The sequence below is a fragment of the Kogia breviceps genome, chromosome 1, assembly GCF_026419965.1.
Source record: "Kogia breviceps isolate mKogBre1 chromosome 1, mKogBre1 haplotype 1, whole genome shotgun sequence".
NCBI classification, from domain to species: Eukaryota; Metazoa; Chordata; class Mammalia; order Artiodactyla; family Physeteridae; genus Kogia; species Kogia breviceps.
The window spans coordinates 127,529,142-127,548,957 of NC_081310.1; the positions used below are offsets into that span (position 1 = coordinate 127,529,142).

The following is a 19,816-nucleotide window of genomic DNA, read 5'->3' on the forward strand; positions in this document are numbered from 1 at the left end:
TGGAGGGGTGGGGGGGGCGTGGAGTGGCTCTAGTTAGACTGACTTAGCAGGGTTCTTGCTAAAAGCGGATTTTACAAGAAAGTGCACACATGAGCCTAAGAGAAGGTTTCAGGAGCCTGACCGAAGTCTGGCCAAGCAAAGAACCTTTACTTCGAGTGTTTCCAGTCACACTTGTTTAAAGAGCTTTCCCAGGGCTCTTTCAGACCCGGGATCCAGTCTAGAAGAGTCAAGTCAACAGTCCACTAATTTCATAGCAATTCTCCCAAACTGGAAGGCCTAGAGAGGGTACAAGGCTCATGCTTGAAAAATCTTACCCTTCCTGATTTCTTTGTATACAAAACTTAGAATAGGGCTTCCCTGGTGGCACACTGGATAAGAATCTGCCTGCCAATACAGGGGACACGGGTTCGATCCCTGGTCTGGGAAGGTCCCACATGCCGCGGAGCAATTAAGCCCGTGTACCACAACTACTGAGCCTGCGCTCTAGAGCCCGCGAGCCACAACTACTGAAGCCCGCGTGCCACAACTACTGAAACCTGCGTGCCTAGAGCCCGTGCTCTGCAACAAGAGAAGCCACTGCAATGGGAAGCCCGTGCACCGCAACGAAGAGTAGCCCCCGCTCACCGCAACTAGAGAAAGCCCGCGTGCAGCAACGAAGACCCAACACAGCCTAAATAAATAAATAAATAAAAATTAAAAACCAAAAACTTAGAATAGAAGGCTGAAGGAGTGGACTGCGCTCTCACCCGCTTCCAGGCACTTTACCTCCAGCCTGTCTCTTTTACCCCAGCGAGCAGACAGGGGAAGCCGGGAACCCACGCGCTCGCACCTCCCGGGTCCGCAGATCCTGGGCAGTCCGAGAAACCCGAGGAGGGTGGAGCGGGTCGCCTTACGGGTACAGGGAGGGGAGCGAAGGGAGAGAGGCGCCCAGAGGAAGGCGACGGCGCCGGGCTCCTTCAGGCAGCCTCCTTCGCCGCAAGTCCTGAAAGACGGCTCCAGAAAGGGCGTGGAAGGGAGCGGAGCGCTGCGGCGGAGGGTCACGGGTTCAATCGGCCGGAGGAGGGAGGATGCCAAGGGCGGTGGCTCCCGACCGCCGGGCTCACGTCGGGCCCCGGGCTGAGCTGAGCCTCAGAGGCTTCTAGGGCTGGTCACCGGCCGCGGACAGAAGGCCGCCCCCACGCTCACTAGCCGGCGCCCCGCTTTCCCCCTCCGCGCGCCGCGCCCGCAGGTGAGACGAGCCCCGAAGCGCCCGGAGGCATCAGGTGTCTTGGGAACGGCGCCCGCGGCGCGAAGGGAGAGCCCGCGACGTCTCAAGCCGTCGGTGAGACACGGCGGGAGGGTCGGGCCCCGGACAGCGGCGCCATGGAGGGGACACAGGTGGGAGCGGGGTGCGAGCTGCGGCGGTTCGGCCCCGCGCCCCCTCGGCCGGCCGCCCAAGGTCAGTGGTGGCGCCCCCCGCCCGGGGCAGCCGGGACTCAAGCTGCGGCGCCGGGAGACCCTGCCGCGCCACCATCCCCCCAACCCCGGGAAGCCACCTGTGGGCGGGGCCTCGCCTGGGAGGCCTGGGAAGGGGGCGGCCGTCGGCCTGCGGCCAGGGCGGTGGGGCGGGAGCTTCGGAGACACTCTGCAGCTTGCACAGCCAGGCTGTGCAAGCCAGACGTGACTCAGTGTCCCTTTATTAGAGGGTAGGGGGTGGATGAACTTGGGGCCCAAAGCCGGCGTCTCTGCGCTGGTCGAAAGCAGTTTCCAGCCGGGCTCGGGTCGTGTAAGGAGCTCGCGTCCCTGTCGTCAACTGTGAGGCTTTTACTCTTTACACATATTCCTCGGTTTTCTTTAGTTTTCTGCAGTTCATTCCAGTTAAGCCCCTCCTCGCCGTGAATAAGGAACCTCGGTGTGTTTGTAGATTCTAAGACCAGATATAGTACCGCGGGGAGACTTTCCTGACCTGCGTCTCCACCGACCCTGCATCCTGCCCTCGCCCCGGGTGGGTGTGCAGGAGTGTTGGGCGACACTGTCAGCGGCTAGGGGTCTGGACAGTCTCAGTTTTTAAAGTGCACCTTCAGAAGGGCTTCTCTGACGGTAAACTAAGGTTTGCAGCGAGTTCAGCGGTCAGTCCTTGTGAATGAAACATCTTACGATTTGGGACAGCTTGGTGCGATGTGCTGAATAAATTAATTGTGGTTGGCTCCTTTTCTCTTTGTTCCTGTGGGTTACTGTTACACGGCGTGTGGCTAGTTTGTTTACAGTTTAATTTTACCTGTATCAAAATACAAAGGGCTGAATGTGACCTCAAATCTGTCATTCACCAATATGCTGTATTATTAAGAGCTTCATTATTATGTTACTGTTCATATGCGAGTTTCCATGAACTCGCGTGAATCATCTTCCTTATAAATCCCATAGGTAAAGTCTACTTAAATGCTGGTGAAAAATATACCTTTTTGAAGAAGGCAATAAAATGTTCTTGAGTGAAAATCCTAAGGGATTAACTTTTTTCTCTCCCTATGTCTTTATCTATGAGTTATTGTACTCGGACTTTGACAGGCATTTTAACACACATACGAGCCATACTTTAATGAGTTCTATCATAATTATTTCATTTTGAAGGTACTGCATATGCTACTATAAATATGTTTCATGCTCTATTGACTCAGCAATATCCTTTTTTCTTTCTTTCTTTTCTTTTTCTTTCTTTTTTTGTCTGCGAGGCATGCGGGATCTTAGTTCCCCCACCTGGGATCGAACCCGAGCCCTCTGCAGTGGAAGCACAGAGTCTTAACCACTGGAATGCCAGGGAAGTCCCTATCCTTATTAACCTTTTCATTCATCAAGAATTTTAAAACCTTCCCCATGGATAGTTTTTATAGCCAATATCTATTGTTTGGAGATGTTGGGTTTGCTAAGAATGTTTGATTTCAGAACCAGTTGTCGGATTCTAGACTTGGAAAGCACCTAAACAGTAACTTGTTAGATATTGTGTTAGTACAGTTTGAATTCTCCCCCGACCTCATCCCAATCTCTGAGTAGAAGTTATAGTAAAAATATCAAACAGAGCCAGCCTTTCTATTCTATAAAAAAGAACTCTACTCTCCGTGGTGATTTGGGGTATTTTATTTTGAACAAGTTTCCATAATATCAATATTAGCCTGAGGGAAAATCCAAGACAGTTTCCAGGTTCTGGAGTAACTTCTTTATCACTTTGGATAAGCTGACTATGAAGACAATAAAACCAACCTTTGCAAAGGGATTTTAAAAAAAATTATGAAGTGCTTTGAAAAGTAAAATGTGCTACATAACTCGAAGGCCTTCAATAAAAAGCTAATACAAGTGATGTTGCTGATCGGGACTTGGACTTAAATTGAGATTCTGAGTTCTCGTTTTCAGACTTCCTTTGTAAGTCCCCTGAAGCTCACACTGTTTCCTAAGAACCTTGTTGGCTGTTTAGGAAGCTGCTCTGTCTGCTGGGGCTGTAGGGAAAGTAGGCTGCTTGTTTAGTGTTAGACCCTATGCAAGGGTTTTATTTGCATTTGCTCACTAGAAACACATGAGGGTAGATATTCTTATTCCCATTTTGCAGAAGAGAAAACTGAGGCTCAGACAGGCTGAGTGACTTGCCTAAGGTCACAGAAGTGTCAAATTTTAGAACCAGGATTAGAAACCAAACAGGATCTGTTCTCTACATCAGCGGTCCCCAACCTTTTTGGCACCAGGGACCAGTTTCGTGGAACACAATTCTTCCATGGACTGGCGGGGAGGGGGAGATGGTTCAGGCCGTAATGTAAGTGATTGGGAGCGGCAGCTGAAGCTTCAAGTGCTTGCTTGCCGCTCACCTCCTGCTGTGTGGCCCGGGTTCCTAACAGGTCCCTGGGGCTTGGGGACCCCTGCTCTTCATCATATCTTTTACCTTTAACTCAATGGTTTAATTTTTTTTTTTTTTGGATAATCTGATGAAACGGTAAGTATCTCCCTGGGAAAAGTGGCCATATCCATATATCTACAAAATTTTGCATATAATTTCTGAGTCCAGCCTACTCTCTGACACCTTACCAGTGCTTTCAGGACACCCTGCTCTAATTATACCTGTTACTGAATGAGGCAGAAAGCATATAACATACTCTATATAGGTACATATAGTCTTTTATTAATAGCAGCCCTTGAATTTGGTAGTTTTCAATTGGGTAAAAATTCACTCAGTAACTTAAACAAAAAGAAAAATGACATGCTATGTTCTGATTGATTTTGTAAGCATCAAAAGTGCAGTTTTTTTTTTTGTAATTGTAACCACATTCTTTTAGTTTTTAATTTAAAAAAATTTTTGTTTTATCTTGGAGTATGGATAATTTACAATGTTGTGTTAGTTCCAGGTGCACAACAAAGTGATTCAGTCATACCTATATCTATTCTTTTTCAAATTCTTTTCCCCTATATGTTATTATAGAATATTGAGTAGAGTTCCCTGTGCTATACAGTAGGTCCTTGTTGATTATCTATTTTGTATATAGTAGTGGGTATATGTTAATCCCAACCTCCTAGTTTATCTCTCTCTCCCACCTTTCCCCTTTGGTAACCCTAAGATTGTTTTCCATGTCTGTGAGTCTGTTTCTGTTTTATAAATAAGTTCATTTTATCATTTTTTTAAGACTCCACATATAACTGATACCACATGATATTTGTCTTTCTTTGTCTGACTTCATTTAGTATGATAAGCTGTAGGTCCATCCATGTTGCTGCAAATGGCATCATTCCATTCTTTCTTATGACTGAGTAATATTCCATTGTGTATATGTACCACATCTTCTTAATCCATTCATCTGTCAATGGACGTTTAGGTTGCTTCCATGTCTAGGCTATTGTAAACAGCACTGCAGTGAACATTGGGGTGCGTGTATCCTTTCTAACCATGTTTTTCTCAGGATATATGCCCAGAAGTGGGATTGCTGGATCATATGGTAGCTCTATTTTTAGTTTTTTAAGGAACCTCCATACTGTTCTCCATAATGGCTGTACCAAATTACATTCCCACCAGCAGTGTAGGAGGGTTCTCTTTTCTCCACAGCCAGCATTTATTGTTTGTAGATTTTTCAATGATGGCCATTCTGACTGATGTGAGGTGATATCTCATTATAGTTTTTATTTGCAATTCACTAATAATTAGCAATGTTGAGCATCTTCTCGTGTGCCTCTTGGCCATCTGTTTGTCTTTGGAGAAATGTCTATTTAGGTCTTTTGCCCATTTTTTGATTCAGCTGTTTGTTTTTTAAAAATATTGAGCCACATGAGTTGTTTGTAAATTTTGGAGACTAATCCTTTGTTGGTCACATCGTTTGCAAATATTTTCTCCCATTCTGTGGGTTGTCTTTTCATCTTGTTTAGGGTTTCCTTTGCTGTGTAAAAGCTTTTGAGTTTAATTAGGTCCCATTTGTTTATTTTTGTTTTTATTTCCATTACTCTAGGAGACAGATTGAAAAAGATGTTGCTGCGATTTATGTCAAAGAGTGTTCTGCCTATGTTTTCCTCCAAGAATTCTATAGTTTCCAGCCTTACATTTAGGTCTTTAATCCATTTATTTGTGTGTGGTGTTAGGGAGTTTTCTAATTTCATTCTTTTACATATAGCTGTCCATTTTTCCCAGCACCACTTATTCAAGAGACTGTCTTTCCTCCATTGTATATAGTCTTGCCTCCTTTGTCATAGATTAATTGACCATAGGTGTGTCGGGTTTATTTCTGGGCTTTCTATCCTGTGCCATTGATCTTCAAAGATGCAGTTTAGAACAATGGTGCTTATTTGAAAGCTGATCTTTTGCCTGGACTTCATCAACTATCCTGCAATAGCAAAGAACATAGATGTTGCCTTCATTTACAGGTGTTTTTTTTCCCTCCTAGAGATGGCAAATCCTGAGGCTGTTATAAGTAGCTGCAGCTCTCATGAAGAAGAAAATCGCTGCACTTTTAACCAGAATACATCTCCCTCTGAGGAGCTTCTATTAGAAGACCAGATGAGGCGAAAACTCAAATTTTTTTTCATGAATCCTTGTGAGAAATTCTGGGCTCGAGGTAGAAAACCGTGGAAACTTGCCATACAAATTCTAAAAATGGCAATGGTGACCATCCAGGTAACCATCTCAGATCATCAATTTAGTGAAGTCTTCTTTTACTCACAAAGAGGACTATGGACAGTTTTTTTTTTATATATAACTTTTAACTGTATGCATAATAAAGAACAATAATTAAGGAGATACGCAATCTTAAACCCTCCCACTTCAATATTTGTGAAAGAGGACTTTGGTTGTTTTTTTTTTTTTTTCTCTAACTCTTTTCCTTCTCATCTTTCATTAAGTTACAATTTTACTCACATAATGTAATTGGTTTTCAAGAAAAGAAAATTTTAATATTTGGCTTCCAATCAGGAAGTTTAGCTGAAGGTTTCTAAATCAACTGTGGAAACTAGCTATTGCCCAACCAGAGGATTCTTTTTTTTCCCTAGTTAGTTTCCTAAGAATTTCTCTCTCTTCAGAAACTTCAGGATTTTTGTTAAGAGTGTTTGGATTCTCACATCCCTGTGATCATGGGGGCCCTGAAGTGGAAGAATGTGGAGTTGTTTAAAAGGAGTAGCATAGATAGTGAAACATGAGACTTCATTTCAGGAGATGTTGAATTTCATTTCCTTGCCTTCTCTTAACATTTGTGGGGGAAATTATATTTTGTGATTCTTTATATATACTTATGATTTACTCCTGTGAAGGTATGTTTTCCTGCTGGTGAGAGTAACTATCTCTTGTTAAAAGCAAAGGGTCAAAAATAAAAGATTTTAATAGGAAAAATAGATGTGATACGTTTATTTTTATTAATACTTTCTCTTAATTTGGTGAAAAATGCATAAGTAAATAAACAACTGGTATTCAAGGAGAAGTTTTTTAACTCTGAAATTGCTAATCTTAACTGATAATTGAGAACAAATGCTTAAGGTGTTAGAAGCTAAGGCTATTTCTACAGTCATATGAAGTTGGTGAAATTCTTGCCTAAGTTTCTGATGCTAGGTGTTGTGTAAAGGAAACTGACATTTGAGTGATTATTTTGTTCCCAGGACATTATTTCATTTAATTTCAACAATACTTCTATTGGATAAATACTGGAATCCTTCAGTTTACAGAATAAGGAACTGATATTTATAGAGCCACTTGATTAGTATTGACTAGTACTGCCACTGGCAGAATCAAGACTTTAGAGGCACGTGTTCTCTCCCTCTAACATATCAACATAAAAATGGATGTTCAGTTCTCATTATATTTGGCAAGCTGGAATTGAAATTCTTAACATCCAGCTGATAATGTAGTGTGTCACAATAGTGAAAATATTTATCTGTGTTGTTTCTGATAAGTTGGAAGGAAAGCCTGTGTCAGTTGAACATGAATATTTTCTACTTAGAATAATAGATACCACTTGTGTGTTTACTGTGTTTCGGCCTAAACATTTTATATCATCACATTCAATTCTTAAAACAAATCAGAGTTAGGCAGTAGTATCCCCATTACACAGATGAAAACACTGAGGCTTAGTGAAGTAAAATAACCTGTCATAGTCAGGAAACTAGAAGAATAGAACTGAGATTCAAACTCAGATTCTATTCCCTCTAAGACTTGTTCTTTTTTTTTTTTAATTTTTAAACATCTTTATTGGAGTATAATTGCTTTACAATGGTGTGTTAGTTTCTGCTTTATAACAAAGTGAATCAGTTATACATATACATATGTCCCCATATCTCTTCCCTCTTGCGTCTCCCTCCCTCCCACCCTCCCTATCCCACCCCTCTAGGTGGTCACAAAGCACCGGGCTGCTTCCCACTAGCTATCTATTTTACATTTGGTAGTGTATACATGTCCATGCCACTCTCTCACTTTGTCCCAGCTTACCCTTCCCCCTCCCCATATCCTCAAGTCCATTCTCTAGTAGGTCTGTGTAAGACTTATGTTCTTAATTACTCCTAAATCTTTTAGGGAGCTCATCTAAGTTTCCTGTGTTTCCTAGGGTGGTCAAGAGGAAAATTGACTAACAGTTTAAGATGTTAAGCCTGTTAGTAATAAGCATATAAAAGGCATTTAGGTAAGTTTTTTTTTTTTTTGAAGTAACTGAGGGTTTTTCTTAACTGTGATGTTTCCTTAATCTACATTGGAACAATCAAACAAATACTACATAAAGACTTTGAGCAAATGAGGGTGACTTGATGACAGATTTCCTCTTTGAGGGAAAAGACAGTGGTATTTCTGTTAAGTTGGAGATTTTGTGTCTGCAGCAGCAAAAGAAAGATGACTATGATGATAGATAGGCATCCTACTAAAAGTTTCCCTTTTCACACTGCCTGGCTCAGTCTCTGAATTATAGCAGTTCTGTCTGCCAGTGGTACTCCTGTCTGCCCCTAGGCCCTTGAGGGCAGGAACTGTGTCTTCTAGCTCAGTGCTGGCTTGTGAAGGTACTCATATATTTGAATGAATCGGTAAAAATATCTTTGGGAATTCTCTGGAGGCTTTTTGATCATCAGCTTCGATAGATGTAAAATCCCTGGAATATCAAGCTATCATCTTACTGAGATTTAAATAGGACACAGCTTAAAGGGGCTCTTTAGAAATGAGAGTCGAGTTAGGTAGTGATGACATGTGTGGGGTACAGGGCATACATCACAAGGCAAGGTGAGAGGCGAACAGATTGGTCTACTGACTCTATTTTTCCCTGATCAGACTTTGGATACTTTGTGTAGCATGAGCTTGGATAGTTAGAGCTTGGATTTAGTCTGTTAGACTTGGGTTAGAATTTTGACTATATACTTGCTACTGATGTAACTTGTAAAAATTATTTAACTTCTCTGAGTCTTCATGTATGCATCTGTAAAATGGGTGTATTAGGAACTATGCCGTGGGATTAGTATGAAGAAAGTTCCTGCAATAGTGTATGGAACATAGGTTTTCAGTGTTGCCCCCCTTACTCTGGTATCTAAGTCAGAATATATGTTCTAAATTTACAGAGCGCACGCATGTGTGTGTGGGGGGGTGGGGAGAGAGAGCAAGAGGACAACTGAGTTTCATGTAAAACTCTGGGGTCAATCCTGCATGAATGTTAAGGATATGTTATGTTAATATACTTTAATTTAGAGATGAGTTGAAAGAATATTTTTATTTTTGGCCTTATTGTCACAGTTTTGGTAATTCGACCTAGGAATATAGTTTGATTACAGGACTTAAACTTATGTAAGATATTTCTTAGGTTGTATTGCACACCTGCTTCAAGACCTTTTTGTTCTACAGAATTCATTTTGAACTCTTCTATTTGCCATTCAAGCCCCTGCACTAACTGACTCTAGTCTTTCTGTTCACATTTTTTTCTCACTATTTCTCTAATTGAATTATGCTTGTGTCCTCAATGTCCCCCCAAAGTGCTAAGTTTAACTAGACCTTCTTGGCCTTTCCCCTGTGCTCCTCAAATGTCTCCTGCCCAAGTTATGCACATATTTCAGGGTTTCTATTATTCTTTCTTCCTTAGAGAAACCTTCCAACTTCCTTAGTCAGTTACCTTGCTTCTCTGAGCTAAAGAACTCCTAAAGGGCTTCTCTGAACTCCTAAAGCTTTTGTTGGTAGGGAAAATTTCATAAGTGGGATCATACATGAAAATAAATGTTGAAAGTATGCAAAATCACTTTCTTTTATTTTAAAACTAGAAACCAACCTTATCTTTAAGGACAAATTAATTCACAGCTGCCAAACTTTTAATTTCTATTGAATATATTCAGGATTAATTAGACATTGAATCTTGAATAGATGAATTGATCATTTTATAGAGACCTTTATAGAGACCTTTTATTTCATTACTTTGTGACCCTCTTACTTTTTCTTTTTTTCTTTTAAGCTGATCTTTTTTGGGCTAAGTAACCAGATGGTTGTAGCTTTCAAGGAAGAGAACACTATAGCATTCAAACACCTCTTCCTAAAAGGATATATAGACCGAATGGATGACACATATGCAGTGTATACAAAAAGTGATGTATACGATCAGATCATCTTCGCAGTGAATCAGGTAAGTCAAGCACATGCATTCTTCACTTGGGAAAAAGGTTAGACTGGAAAATTATTAGCAATGTACATAATAGAAACTGACATTCAGTTGTACAAGGGTGAACATTTTTTAATGAAATATGTAAACGACATGTATAAAACAGTTAAATTTTTTTAATGTTGCCAACAAACTTTAACAGAACTAGAAGTTGAGAAAAGCTTTTGTTTAGTAACAGAGAGACAGAAACTTTAAAGACTTAATTAAAAGAGTCAGAGCTAGGGCTTGGCATGAGAACCTCAAAGGTTTAAAATGATTAACCATGACCTTGGCTATAAGTAGTCATTAAGTCTTCAGAGTTTATACTTTCAGGGACCCTTAACAAATAAGGAGAATATTAACTTTGCAGAGTGTGTATAGTAACCAAGACCTGAAAGTTCATTTAAAAAATAAGTAAGGCCTTTATGTCATACATGACAAGGATTTTATTGTAATATTGATTAACTGCCTCAAAAAAGGAAGCTTGTTTTTCATACAGATGATTCAAATTTCTATTCAGAGTTTCTGATCAATTTGTTTTTGCTACAAATAGTATTTTCTCAAGTCCAAAATCTCCTATTTTGTGGGAATCATTGGAAGCTTTTGTGAAGTCAGTATTTCTAACCTGAGTTAGTCTGTAGATAGCATTTCAAAAATATCACAACTCTTCTTCAAAAAATTATTAGAGTCCAATCATGGCTCTCCTTATCGTGGAGACAAACTATGCACAGTGAGATAAAATACGTGTTTGTGATGCTAAGGCTTTCTGATCACATTCAGATTACAAAAATTGGCCAGAAATCTATAGTAATAGAAGTAAGCTGCATATGTTGTGAAATAGAAATATGCCCTACAATTTGTAAGGTAAAAAATAGTAAAATCCTGGAGATATTCAGCTTTGAGATTCTTGTTTTAAGATTATTAAGTTTAGGGCTTCCCTGGTGGTGCAGTGGTTGAGAGTCCACCTGCCGATGCAGGAGACACGGGTTTGTGCCCCGGTCCGGGAAGATCCCACATGCCGCGAGCGGCTGGGCCCGTGAGCCATGGCCGCTGAGCCTGCCCGTCTGGAACCTGTGCTCCTCGACGGGGGAGGCCACAACAGTGAGAGGCCTGCGTACTGCAAAAAAATATATATATATATATATATTAAGTTTATCTAAAGCTACTCTGAACCAAATTGGTAGTTTAGTTTTTGGCGGGAGGGGTGGGTAGAGGCAAGATGTAAACAGTTCATTAAATTCCTCCTAAAACATTTTTACCTTTTTAATATAGTAAGCCTAAGAGCAGTCTTAAAAATATATTTGGCATTCAAGCCATTCTGTTTATCAGATTTCCGTGTTCTTTACAGAATTGCATGTAGATTCCTTGTGCTAGTATATAGGTAGATAATATTAATTGGGGTGGGATTTACTTAGGGCAAGTGACTCCCTACCATCTTCTGGGCACTATCAGGCATTTTATTTTATTCTTTTTGAATTTTATTTTATTTTATTTTATACAGCAAGTTCTTATTAGTTATCTATTTTATACATATTAGTATATATGTCAATCCCTATCTCCCAGTTCATCCCACCACCACCACCCCCAGCCCCACTTTACCCCCTTAGTGTCCATACATTTGTTCTCTACATCACTATCAGGCATTTTAAACTGAAGGTAAAGAGTATCTTGATCACAATATTCATAAATAAAGTTTTTGTTGTTACTGAGGTCAGTTATTCTACACGATTCCAGAGAACTGAACAGAGAAAATATAGACTGATATGAAAGAAAGATCTTTGTTTGCTGTAAGGAAATCTTTCGATAGTTGAGGTGATAGTCACCAAGGAGAACGAACAGATAAGATGGTAGCTTCTCAGTCCTTAGAGCTAGTTCCATGACTAATTAGTTTTCCTGAAGAGTAGAGCCCTAAAATGCCATCTAACTGCATAACCTCTAGGGTTCATCCTGATCCAACACTGGTTATAACAGCATCACTTTTGTTTAGTATATATGTTTATGTATTTGAATATCAAAGACCTAGTTATTTTTATACTATGTCCTGGCTTTTAGCAATCAGTCATGTTTGGGCCATCTTTACTGGGCTCCTCCTTTCATCCGCCCCTTCAATTAAGTCAGTCCTCAAAGGTTTGTCCTTTTCCTACAGAATTTCCTCCTCTACACAGCCTCAGCCATTGCCAAGAGAGGTGACCCTGAACCATTTGCTCATACTGCTGCATGTAGACAGCTCACGAGCACCTCAGAACCACTCCATCCAAAACGGGTTCCTGTTCTCTTCCCACCTGCTCCCCAGACATGTTTCTGTTTCTGATCACTTGCTTAGATTTAAAGGTCTCAGGATCTTGGAACCATTTATTCTTGCAGCTCAAGCATAGTCTGTATATCCCTACTTCTGGTTGGCTTCCCTCCTTCCCCTCCCTACCATTTCTTGACTGTTTTCTAAAGGATTCCTCTAAAATCACAGATTTGATTGCATAATACTACTCATTTTATACATATAACAGTGTTCAGTGCCACATATTAATATATTTATTCCATGAAGGTGGAGGTACATCCCAGGTACTCAGATGTTTGTGAATGAATGAAAGAGCTCAAAAGATTCATGTGTTCAGATCAGGTGATCACAGAGGGACCACAAAAAAATCCATCTATAATCAAGAAGCAATCGATTTTAATCTGCTTTACTTTGGGTGCCACATTACTCAGGTAAGGATCTTTAATGTGGTTTTTTTTGTGGTATGTGGGCCTCTCACTGTTGTGGCCTGTCCCATTGTAGAGCACAGGCTCCGGATGCACAGGCTCAGAGGCCATGGGTCACGGGCCCAGCCGCTCTGCAGCATGTGGGATCTTCCTGGACCGGGGCACGAACCCATGTCCCCTGCATCGGCAGGCAGACTCTCAACCACTGCGCCACCAGGGAAGCCCTTTCATGTGTTTTTATATTGTCTTCCAAAGGGTGACCTGGGGCCCATGGATCTGCGTGAGAAACTCCTTCCCTCAAGGCAGAGCTGCAGAGGCAAGTAGGGACAGATGTCCAGCCTGATTAATGCCCCACAGAGGCCATAGCCAGTTAGATGCCCCATCAGTCAGTCCTACAGGTCACCTGCCTTTCAACCATAGTCCTACACCACATTCTGGTCCCAGAGTCCTCTGACTCTGGCTCCAGAGCTGCCCTTTAGCTGGACATGGTCCTGCCACTTGCTCCTGACCACTGTCGACTGAAAAAAATGTGTAACCTAAAAGTTGAGAACTATGTTTAATTCAAGGACATCGCTGCAGACTACAGCCCGGGAAGATGGCCTCTCAGATAGCTCTGAGGGACTCTTCCAAAGAGGGTTTTTGCTGAAACCAACCAACAAACAAAAAAAACCCCCCATGTAATAAAACATCAAAAGATTACTGATAATCATAAAAAACAGATATCTCAAATTAGTGATTTTAGTGCCTTTCTATGTATGGGAAGATGCAAGAGTCTGGGCTCATGGCAGTTATTCCTTTGATATGCATCTTAACTCCAGGACCGGTAATCTGTTTTTCTCCATCCTAAATTCCCCTCAGAGCACACCCTTGATGCCACTGCAGTGGCTGAAGGCTTGATGGCAGGCAACACTTGCTGATTATTGGAGTGGCGGGCAACACTCTTTGTCTACACCATCCAGCTCCTACAGGTGCTCAGACCTCCATGAGGAGCCTTATTAAGATAGCAAGGAAGTCTGGCTGTAGCATCACTTATAACGTTAGCATGTACCTGAAGCCCTGCACTTTGGATCTTTTGTGTCTCAAGGTCTTACAAGGTTTAAGACACAAGTTTCTTAGGTAGGAGGTTCAGATCTTTAAGTATGTCCTTTAAGGAGCGGGTGCTCAGAAGGGCTACAGGGCCCCGTGTAGGTGTGACTGCTTCATGACCCCTGCTTGCCTTTCTGGCTTTACCTCCCGGTACACATCCCCTATTCCAGGCATACTGATCTCCTTGGTACTTTACCGCATTCAATATCTTTTACCTCTTTTTTCATTTAATGTACTGTTTACCTCTTACTCGCCGACACCCCAATGTAAAACTACCAATTTGGCTCAGAGTAGCTTTATAAAGATTTAAGACACTTATTTCCTTGTATGGAAAACAAACAGCTCAAAACTGAGTATCTCCAGGGCTTCCCTGGTGGCGCAGTGGTTGAGAGTCCGCCTGCCAATGCAGGGGATACGGGTTCGTGCCCCGGTCCGGGAAAATCCCACATGCCGCGGAGCAGCTGGGCCCGTGAGCCATGGCTGCTGGGCCTGCGCGTCCGGAGCCTGTGCTCCACAACGGGAGAGGCCACAACAGTGAGAGGCCCGCGTACCGTAAAAAAACAAAACAAAAACTGAGTATCTCCAGCATTATACTATTTCCCACTATATGCAGGACATAATGCTATTTAATGATTTATGTGGCTTAATTATATCACTGTAGATTTCTGGCTCATTTTCCCAATCCCAGTGCTAGCAGAAAGGTTGGTGCCATAATCACAAATCCTATCCTAGCAACTTACCATCTTGGTGTTCATAGATTAGCTCTAGTGAGCAAAGATCCACTATCCCAGTGGTCCCTAACCTTTTTGGCACCAGGGACCAGTTTCTTGGAAGACAGTTTTTCTACGGACCGGTGGCATTGTGGAATGGTCCAGGCCGTAATGTGAGCGATGGGGAGCGGCAGCTGAAGCTTTGCTCACTTGCTGCTCACCTCCTGCTGTGCAGCCTGATTCCTAACAGGTTGCGGACCGGGGGTTGGGGACCCCTGCACTATCACGCTATAGTGATTTTCACCTCACTGTTCATTTGACTCTGTCTCATACTGTTACCTGAAAACTGGGTTTGCCTCTTGGTGGATGTCACACCAAAAGACACAGCCAAGCCAAAGCTCAGGAGAAGGAAGGATTTATTACTTGCAGCAAGTAAGGAGAACACCAGGGATCTTTCCCAAAGCAGTGTCTCCTCAAACAGCAAAATTGGGGAAGTTTTAAGCTAAGGGTACGTGTATAGTCATGAAGGGGTTTGGGCTGTCAACAGAGTCCAGGTTTTTGTTGATTGAAGTCACGAGGGTCAGAAAAAGTCAACATCATCATCCTTTAGATTTCAGTTGACCTGGCAGTTAAGTGTTTTGGGCTACTCTTTACCGTTGAAACAGAACTGGGAATCTTTACAATTGATGTATTATCTTTGCTGTTGTTACTTCTCTTGCCTGTTTCTGCATTCTATTTTTCCCTTAATATTATTAATTACTGAGACCTGTTCAAGGACCAGCATTAGATCACAAAAAGGCTTAGGCCAAAAATGGTTTCTCTTATGTCAAGAAAGCCATGCCTGTTCTCTTTCTCCAGGGACCTCCCCTACCCTATCTGCCTACAATACTGTTCTAAGTGCTGGGGTTAGAGCAGTGGACTTGATCAATTCCTTGCCCTGTGGAACTTACATTCTAATGGAGGAGATGGATTTTAAACAAGTTTAGCCAAAATCAGTTGATTTCCAACAGTGATGAGTGCTATGAGAAAAAAAATTAAGTGGCATAAAATATTAACAATGGACTCAGGATGGTCAGAAAAGGCCTCTCTGGGGACTTGAAGTCTGGGGGAGAATATTTCAGGCTGAAGGAGTGGCAACAGCAAAGGCCCTAGAGGCTAGAAAACATTTAGTATGTTTAAGGCAAGTGTGCAAAGGAGTAAGGGAAGGACCAGGGATAAGGCTATAGGTCTCTCAGGGCTTCACAGGCCCTGGAAAAGAGCTTTGAAGTTTATTCTGAGAGACAGGAAGCCATGGAAGGGCTTTCAGTAAGAGAAAATTGCTATAAAAGTGACCAAGCTGTATTCTTACAAAGATAAAGATTTTTAAAATACATTATTTTTAGACAAAGTTTTTCTGGTTACCCTGGAACAATTTTATTCCATTTCCTATATTATAGTAGAGCAGAACTCTGACTTTATAGGAAATAGTTCAAAGATAAATAAAATTTATATTCACATTAAATGTGAAAGTCAGTTCCTAAACATAGTTCTTTAAAGGACGAAAGAACCTGAGAGTTTATTTAAGGTTAAATTAAGCCTTTAATTTTGCAGATAAGAAAGCAGCAACTCATAAAGTCTGTGACTTGCTCAAGGTCACAGAAATGAGACTTGAACCCAGAACTCGAATTAATTCAAGAGTGCTCCTTGACCTCTGTGGTCCTGGTGCACAGTAGCACGTTAATTACTCTGCATATTAGCGTGCAAGTCTCCACATGGACAGGCGGTGGGAACCTGCCGTTTCAAAGGCAGGGAGGGAGGGGAATCATGGCTTCACTTCCACCTGGCTGGGTGTTCCCCTTTTTCTGTTTCTCTTTTTGCTTGAAGTACTTGCAGCTACGCAACATCTCAGTTGGGAATCACGCTTACGAGAACAAGGGCACGGAGCAGTCAGCCATGGCAATCTGTCAGCACTTCTACAAGCAAGGAAACATCTGTCCTGGAAATGATACCTTTGACATTGATCCAGAAATTGAAACTGGTGATGTTCTTCTATAAGCTAGAACTTCCATTTTTAACTCCTTGATTTATACTTATTTATAAATCAATTTATACTTATTTATACTAATTTCGTCTCTGAAAACATTGATTTGACCTGTGCTATTAGGTCATAGTAAGAACTTTATCAGAGTTGTGTCAGGTACTTCACTATAACTCATGATTCTTAAAACAAACAAACAAACAAACAAAAAACCCCACAAAAACCAACGAGGCAAGTTTATTATTATCCTCGTTTTATAGAAGACTGAAGTGTGCCTCAGAAGGTTAAGTGATCTGCTCATGATGGAGCTAGTAAGAGGCAGTGCTGAAATTTGACCCAAGCCATGCCCTTAGCCACTTTATTCCACAGCCTCTCTGCTGAATAAGCCAGTTAAATAGACAGATATTGTCCTTATAAAACAGTATGCTTGCAAATTCTTGATGTATATAAAACTGTCTCTGCTCAACAGCACTTCACTATTCAGTGTCTTTGGGGTAGGCTGGGCCTGAGGGGGCGGGCAGGGGATGAAAACCAGAACTTAGAATAGCACAGCTTATTCTTATTAGCAAAGTTCTATTTGCAGTTTGTATCTAAAACATTAGCTTAGGTCATCGAGTCAAAAAAAGTAAGTACTTTTAACAATAGCCACTGGGACTTTTTCTTTGAGAAGAATAGTAAAGGATTATAGCACTGACTAGTGAAAACCTTCTAATATGCTATCTTCCTTTTTTAAAACAATGTTTATTGAGGAAAAATTGTCAACACATAATATTTTTTTAAAAAGATCCTTTAAGTGTAGAAAATTTTATTTTAGAAGCTACAGATGCTTCAAACCTATGCTTAGGATACAAAAAGGAAGAAGGGCCTCAAAGTTTAGGCTTAAAAAGACAGAAAGGAAGATGGCATTCTTTAGAAGACTAGTGAGATAGAGTTCAGATCTTTCTCTACCCCCATCCACTCCAGAAATGTCATAGTCACGTATTAAAAACAAATAAATCACTGTAACCACTTGGTATGGATATTTAGCTTTAAAAATCTTAATTTACAAAAATACCAGAATCTGAATATCTGGTTTTAAACATATGATCCTTTCAAGATGCAGTTTTCTATATTTATTTTAGGCGCTATATTATGGTTTGTTCCTTTCTGTGGCAGAATGTTTCTTTGTGGCGCCAGATGAACCTTTTAATGTTGGAACACTAGAAGAAAAACTCAACTTAATGCTGGACTTTCACAGGTGAGGGAACAGATGGGAGTGTAACTCATGTTTGTGTGTATATGTTTTCACTGCACTAAAGTCTCCTGTCTTCTAGACTCATAACAGTGGAGCTGCAGTTTAAATTGAAGGCCATTAATCTGCAGACTATTCGTCATCACGAGCTCCCAGATTGTTACGACTTTACTCTGACTGTGAGTGTGGGCTGGGCTGAATTTGATTCCTATCTGGAGAAAAATAGTTTTATTTAGTTACAGGTTTATTTACTTGTATTAAGGGGTGATCAAATGTATAGGATGTTCCCATTCCACTTGGATGTGCAGAGGGGAAGCATTGGTTCAGCTAGCTCTATTTTGTTATGAAGTAGTCCCTTATCTGCGGTTTTGCTTTCTGAGGTAAGTTACCCTAGGCCAACCTTGGTCACAAAATATTAAGTGGAAAATGCCAGAAATAAATTTTAAATTGCATGTCATTCTGAGTAGCATAATGAAAAATTTCTGATCCTCCCCAGATATGAATCATCCTTTGGTCCAGTGTATCCCACCCATTAGTCACTAAGTAGCCATCTCAGTTATCAGATCAGTTGTCACAGTATCACAGTGCTTGTGTTCAAGTAACCCTTATTTTACTCAATAATGGCCCCAAAGGGCAAGAGTAGTGATGCTGGAAATTCTGATATGCTAAAAGATTCCTTTAAGTGAAAAAGTGAAAGCTCTCAACTTAATAAAAAAAGAAAAAAAATGTATGCTAAGGTTGCTAAATCTACAGGAAGAAGAAATCTTCTATCCATGACATTGTGAAGATGGAAAAATAAATCCATGCTAGTTTTGCTGTTACACCCCAAACTGCAAAAATTATGTCCAAAGTGTGTGATAAGTGCGTGGTTAAGATGGAAAAGGCATTTAATTTGTACAAGATATTTTGAGAGGGAGAGAGACCACATTCACATAACTTTTATAATAGTATATGTTATAATTGTTCTATTTTATTATTAGTTATTGTTGTTACTCTCTTACTGTGCCTAGTTTATAAATTAAACTTTATCATAGGTATGTATGTATAGGAAAAAAACATTGTATATAAGGTTTGATATTATCTGTGGTTTCAGGCATCCACTAGGGGTCTTGGAATATATTCCCTATGCATAAGGGGTGGCTACTGTACTAACTTGTTTACTTGTTAATTATCTGTCTTCTGTACCTCAGTGTAAGTTCTCTGAGGGCAGGGACCTTGTCTTGTTCACTGCTGTGTCTTTAGTACCAAGATCAGTGCCTGGCACAGAGTAGGTTTGTAGGCTCTGTATGGTCAGCTCTCAGCAGTCTGTGGCAATCTGCTTAAGGTCATTGCCAAGGGTTCTTGCTACCGAGTTTCCTCACTGTGGATGTTTGTAGCCTTTGGGTTTTGCTCACCGTGCCTCCCTTGTGCTGCCTCTAGTGCTCTGGTTAGCTTCCTCACCTTCAGCCTACCCTATCACATCTATGTTCTCGGTCTTCCAGTCGCAAATGGAGCTTTTGATGCTCTCTAGGCAGCACAAGATGCCCCTCATGTGAGTTCATCACTTCACGAGGATCAGTCAGTAGTAACACAATGCTGTATCGGCATATGTAGGACAGCATTTGATAACAGCTTGTCTTCATGTGGTCCAAATTTCTATTACTTCAGCAGTAGTTTGTATCAAAAGTTATGTCCACGATACTCAAGTAATTGGCTGTAAGAAATCAAGTTTTCAGAAATTGAGGTTAAAAATATTTTCAGAATATAGGATAATGTAATAATTATGCATATTACTTAATAAGAAAAAGCACTAATTCTATAAGACTATTTTTATTTGGGCTACAGATTTTGATCTTAATACTAACCAGCAAGTTATGAATTTTCAAAATTACTTGATTTTTTAAAAATTGAGCTATTATACACAGTCTTCTCTCTTCTCTCTCTGTAACTCTGTCTGTCTGTTTGCCTCTCTCTTTCTCTCATGGAAAATGATACTTTTCAGAAATCTTATAAT

At 41.0% G+C, this 19,816-nt stretch overlaps 1 protein-coding gene across 1 annotated transcript in view; it reads left to right on the plus strand.

Moving 5' to 3' along the window:
* The first annotated feature begins 1,238 nt into the window (after positions 1–1,238).
* Positions 1,239–19,816, plus strand: part of MCOLN3 (mucolipin TRP cation channel 3) — a 33,260-nt gene continuing 14,682 nt past the window's right edge. Inside the window, exons 1-6 of the mRNA XM_059061524.2 lie at positions 1,239–1,321; positions 5,886–6,115; positions 9,897–10,064; positions 16,439–16,592; positions 17,748–17,829; positions 17,906–18,002. Of these exons, the coding sequence (XP_058917507.1) occupies positions 5,888–6,115; positions 9,897–10,064; positions 16,439–16,592; positions 17,748–17,829; positions 17,906–18,002 (729 nt within the window). The 5' untranslated portion in view covers positions 1,239–1,321; positions 5,886–5,887. The remainder of the gene's footprint in view (positions 1,322–5,885; positions 6,116–9,896; positions 10,065–16,438; positions 16,593–17,747; positions 17,830–17,905; positions 18,003–19,816) is intronic.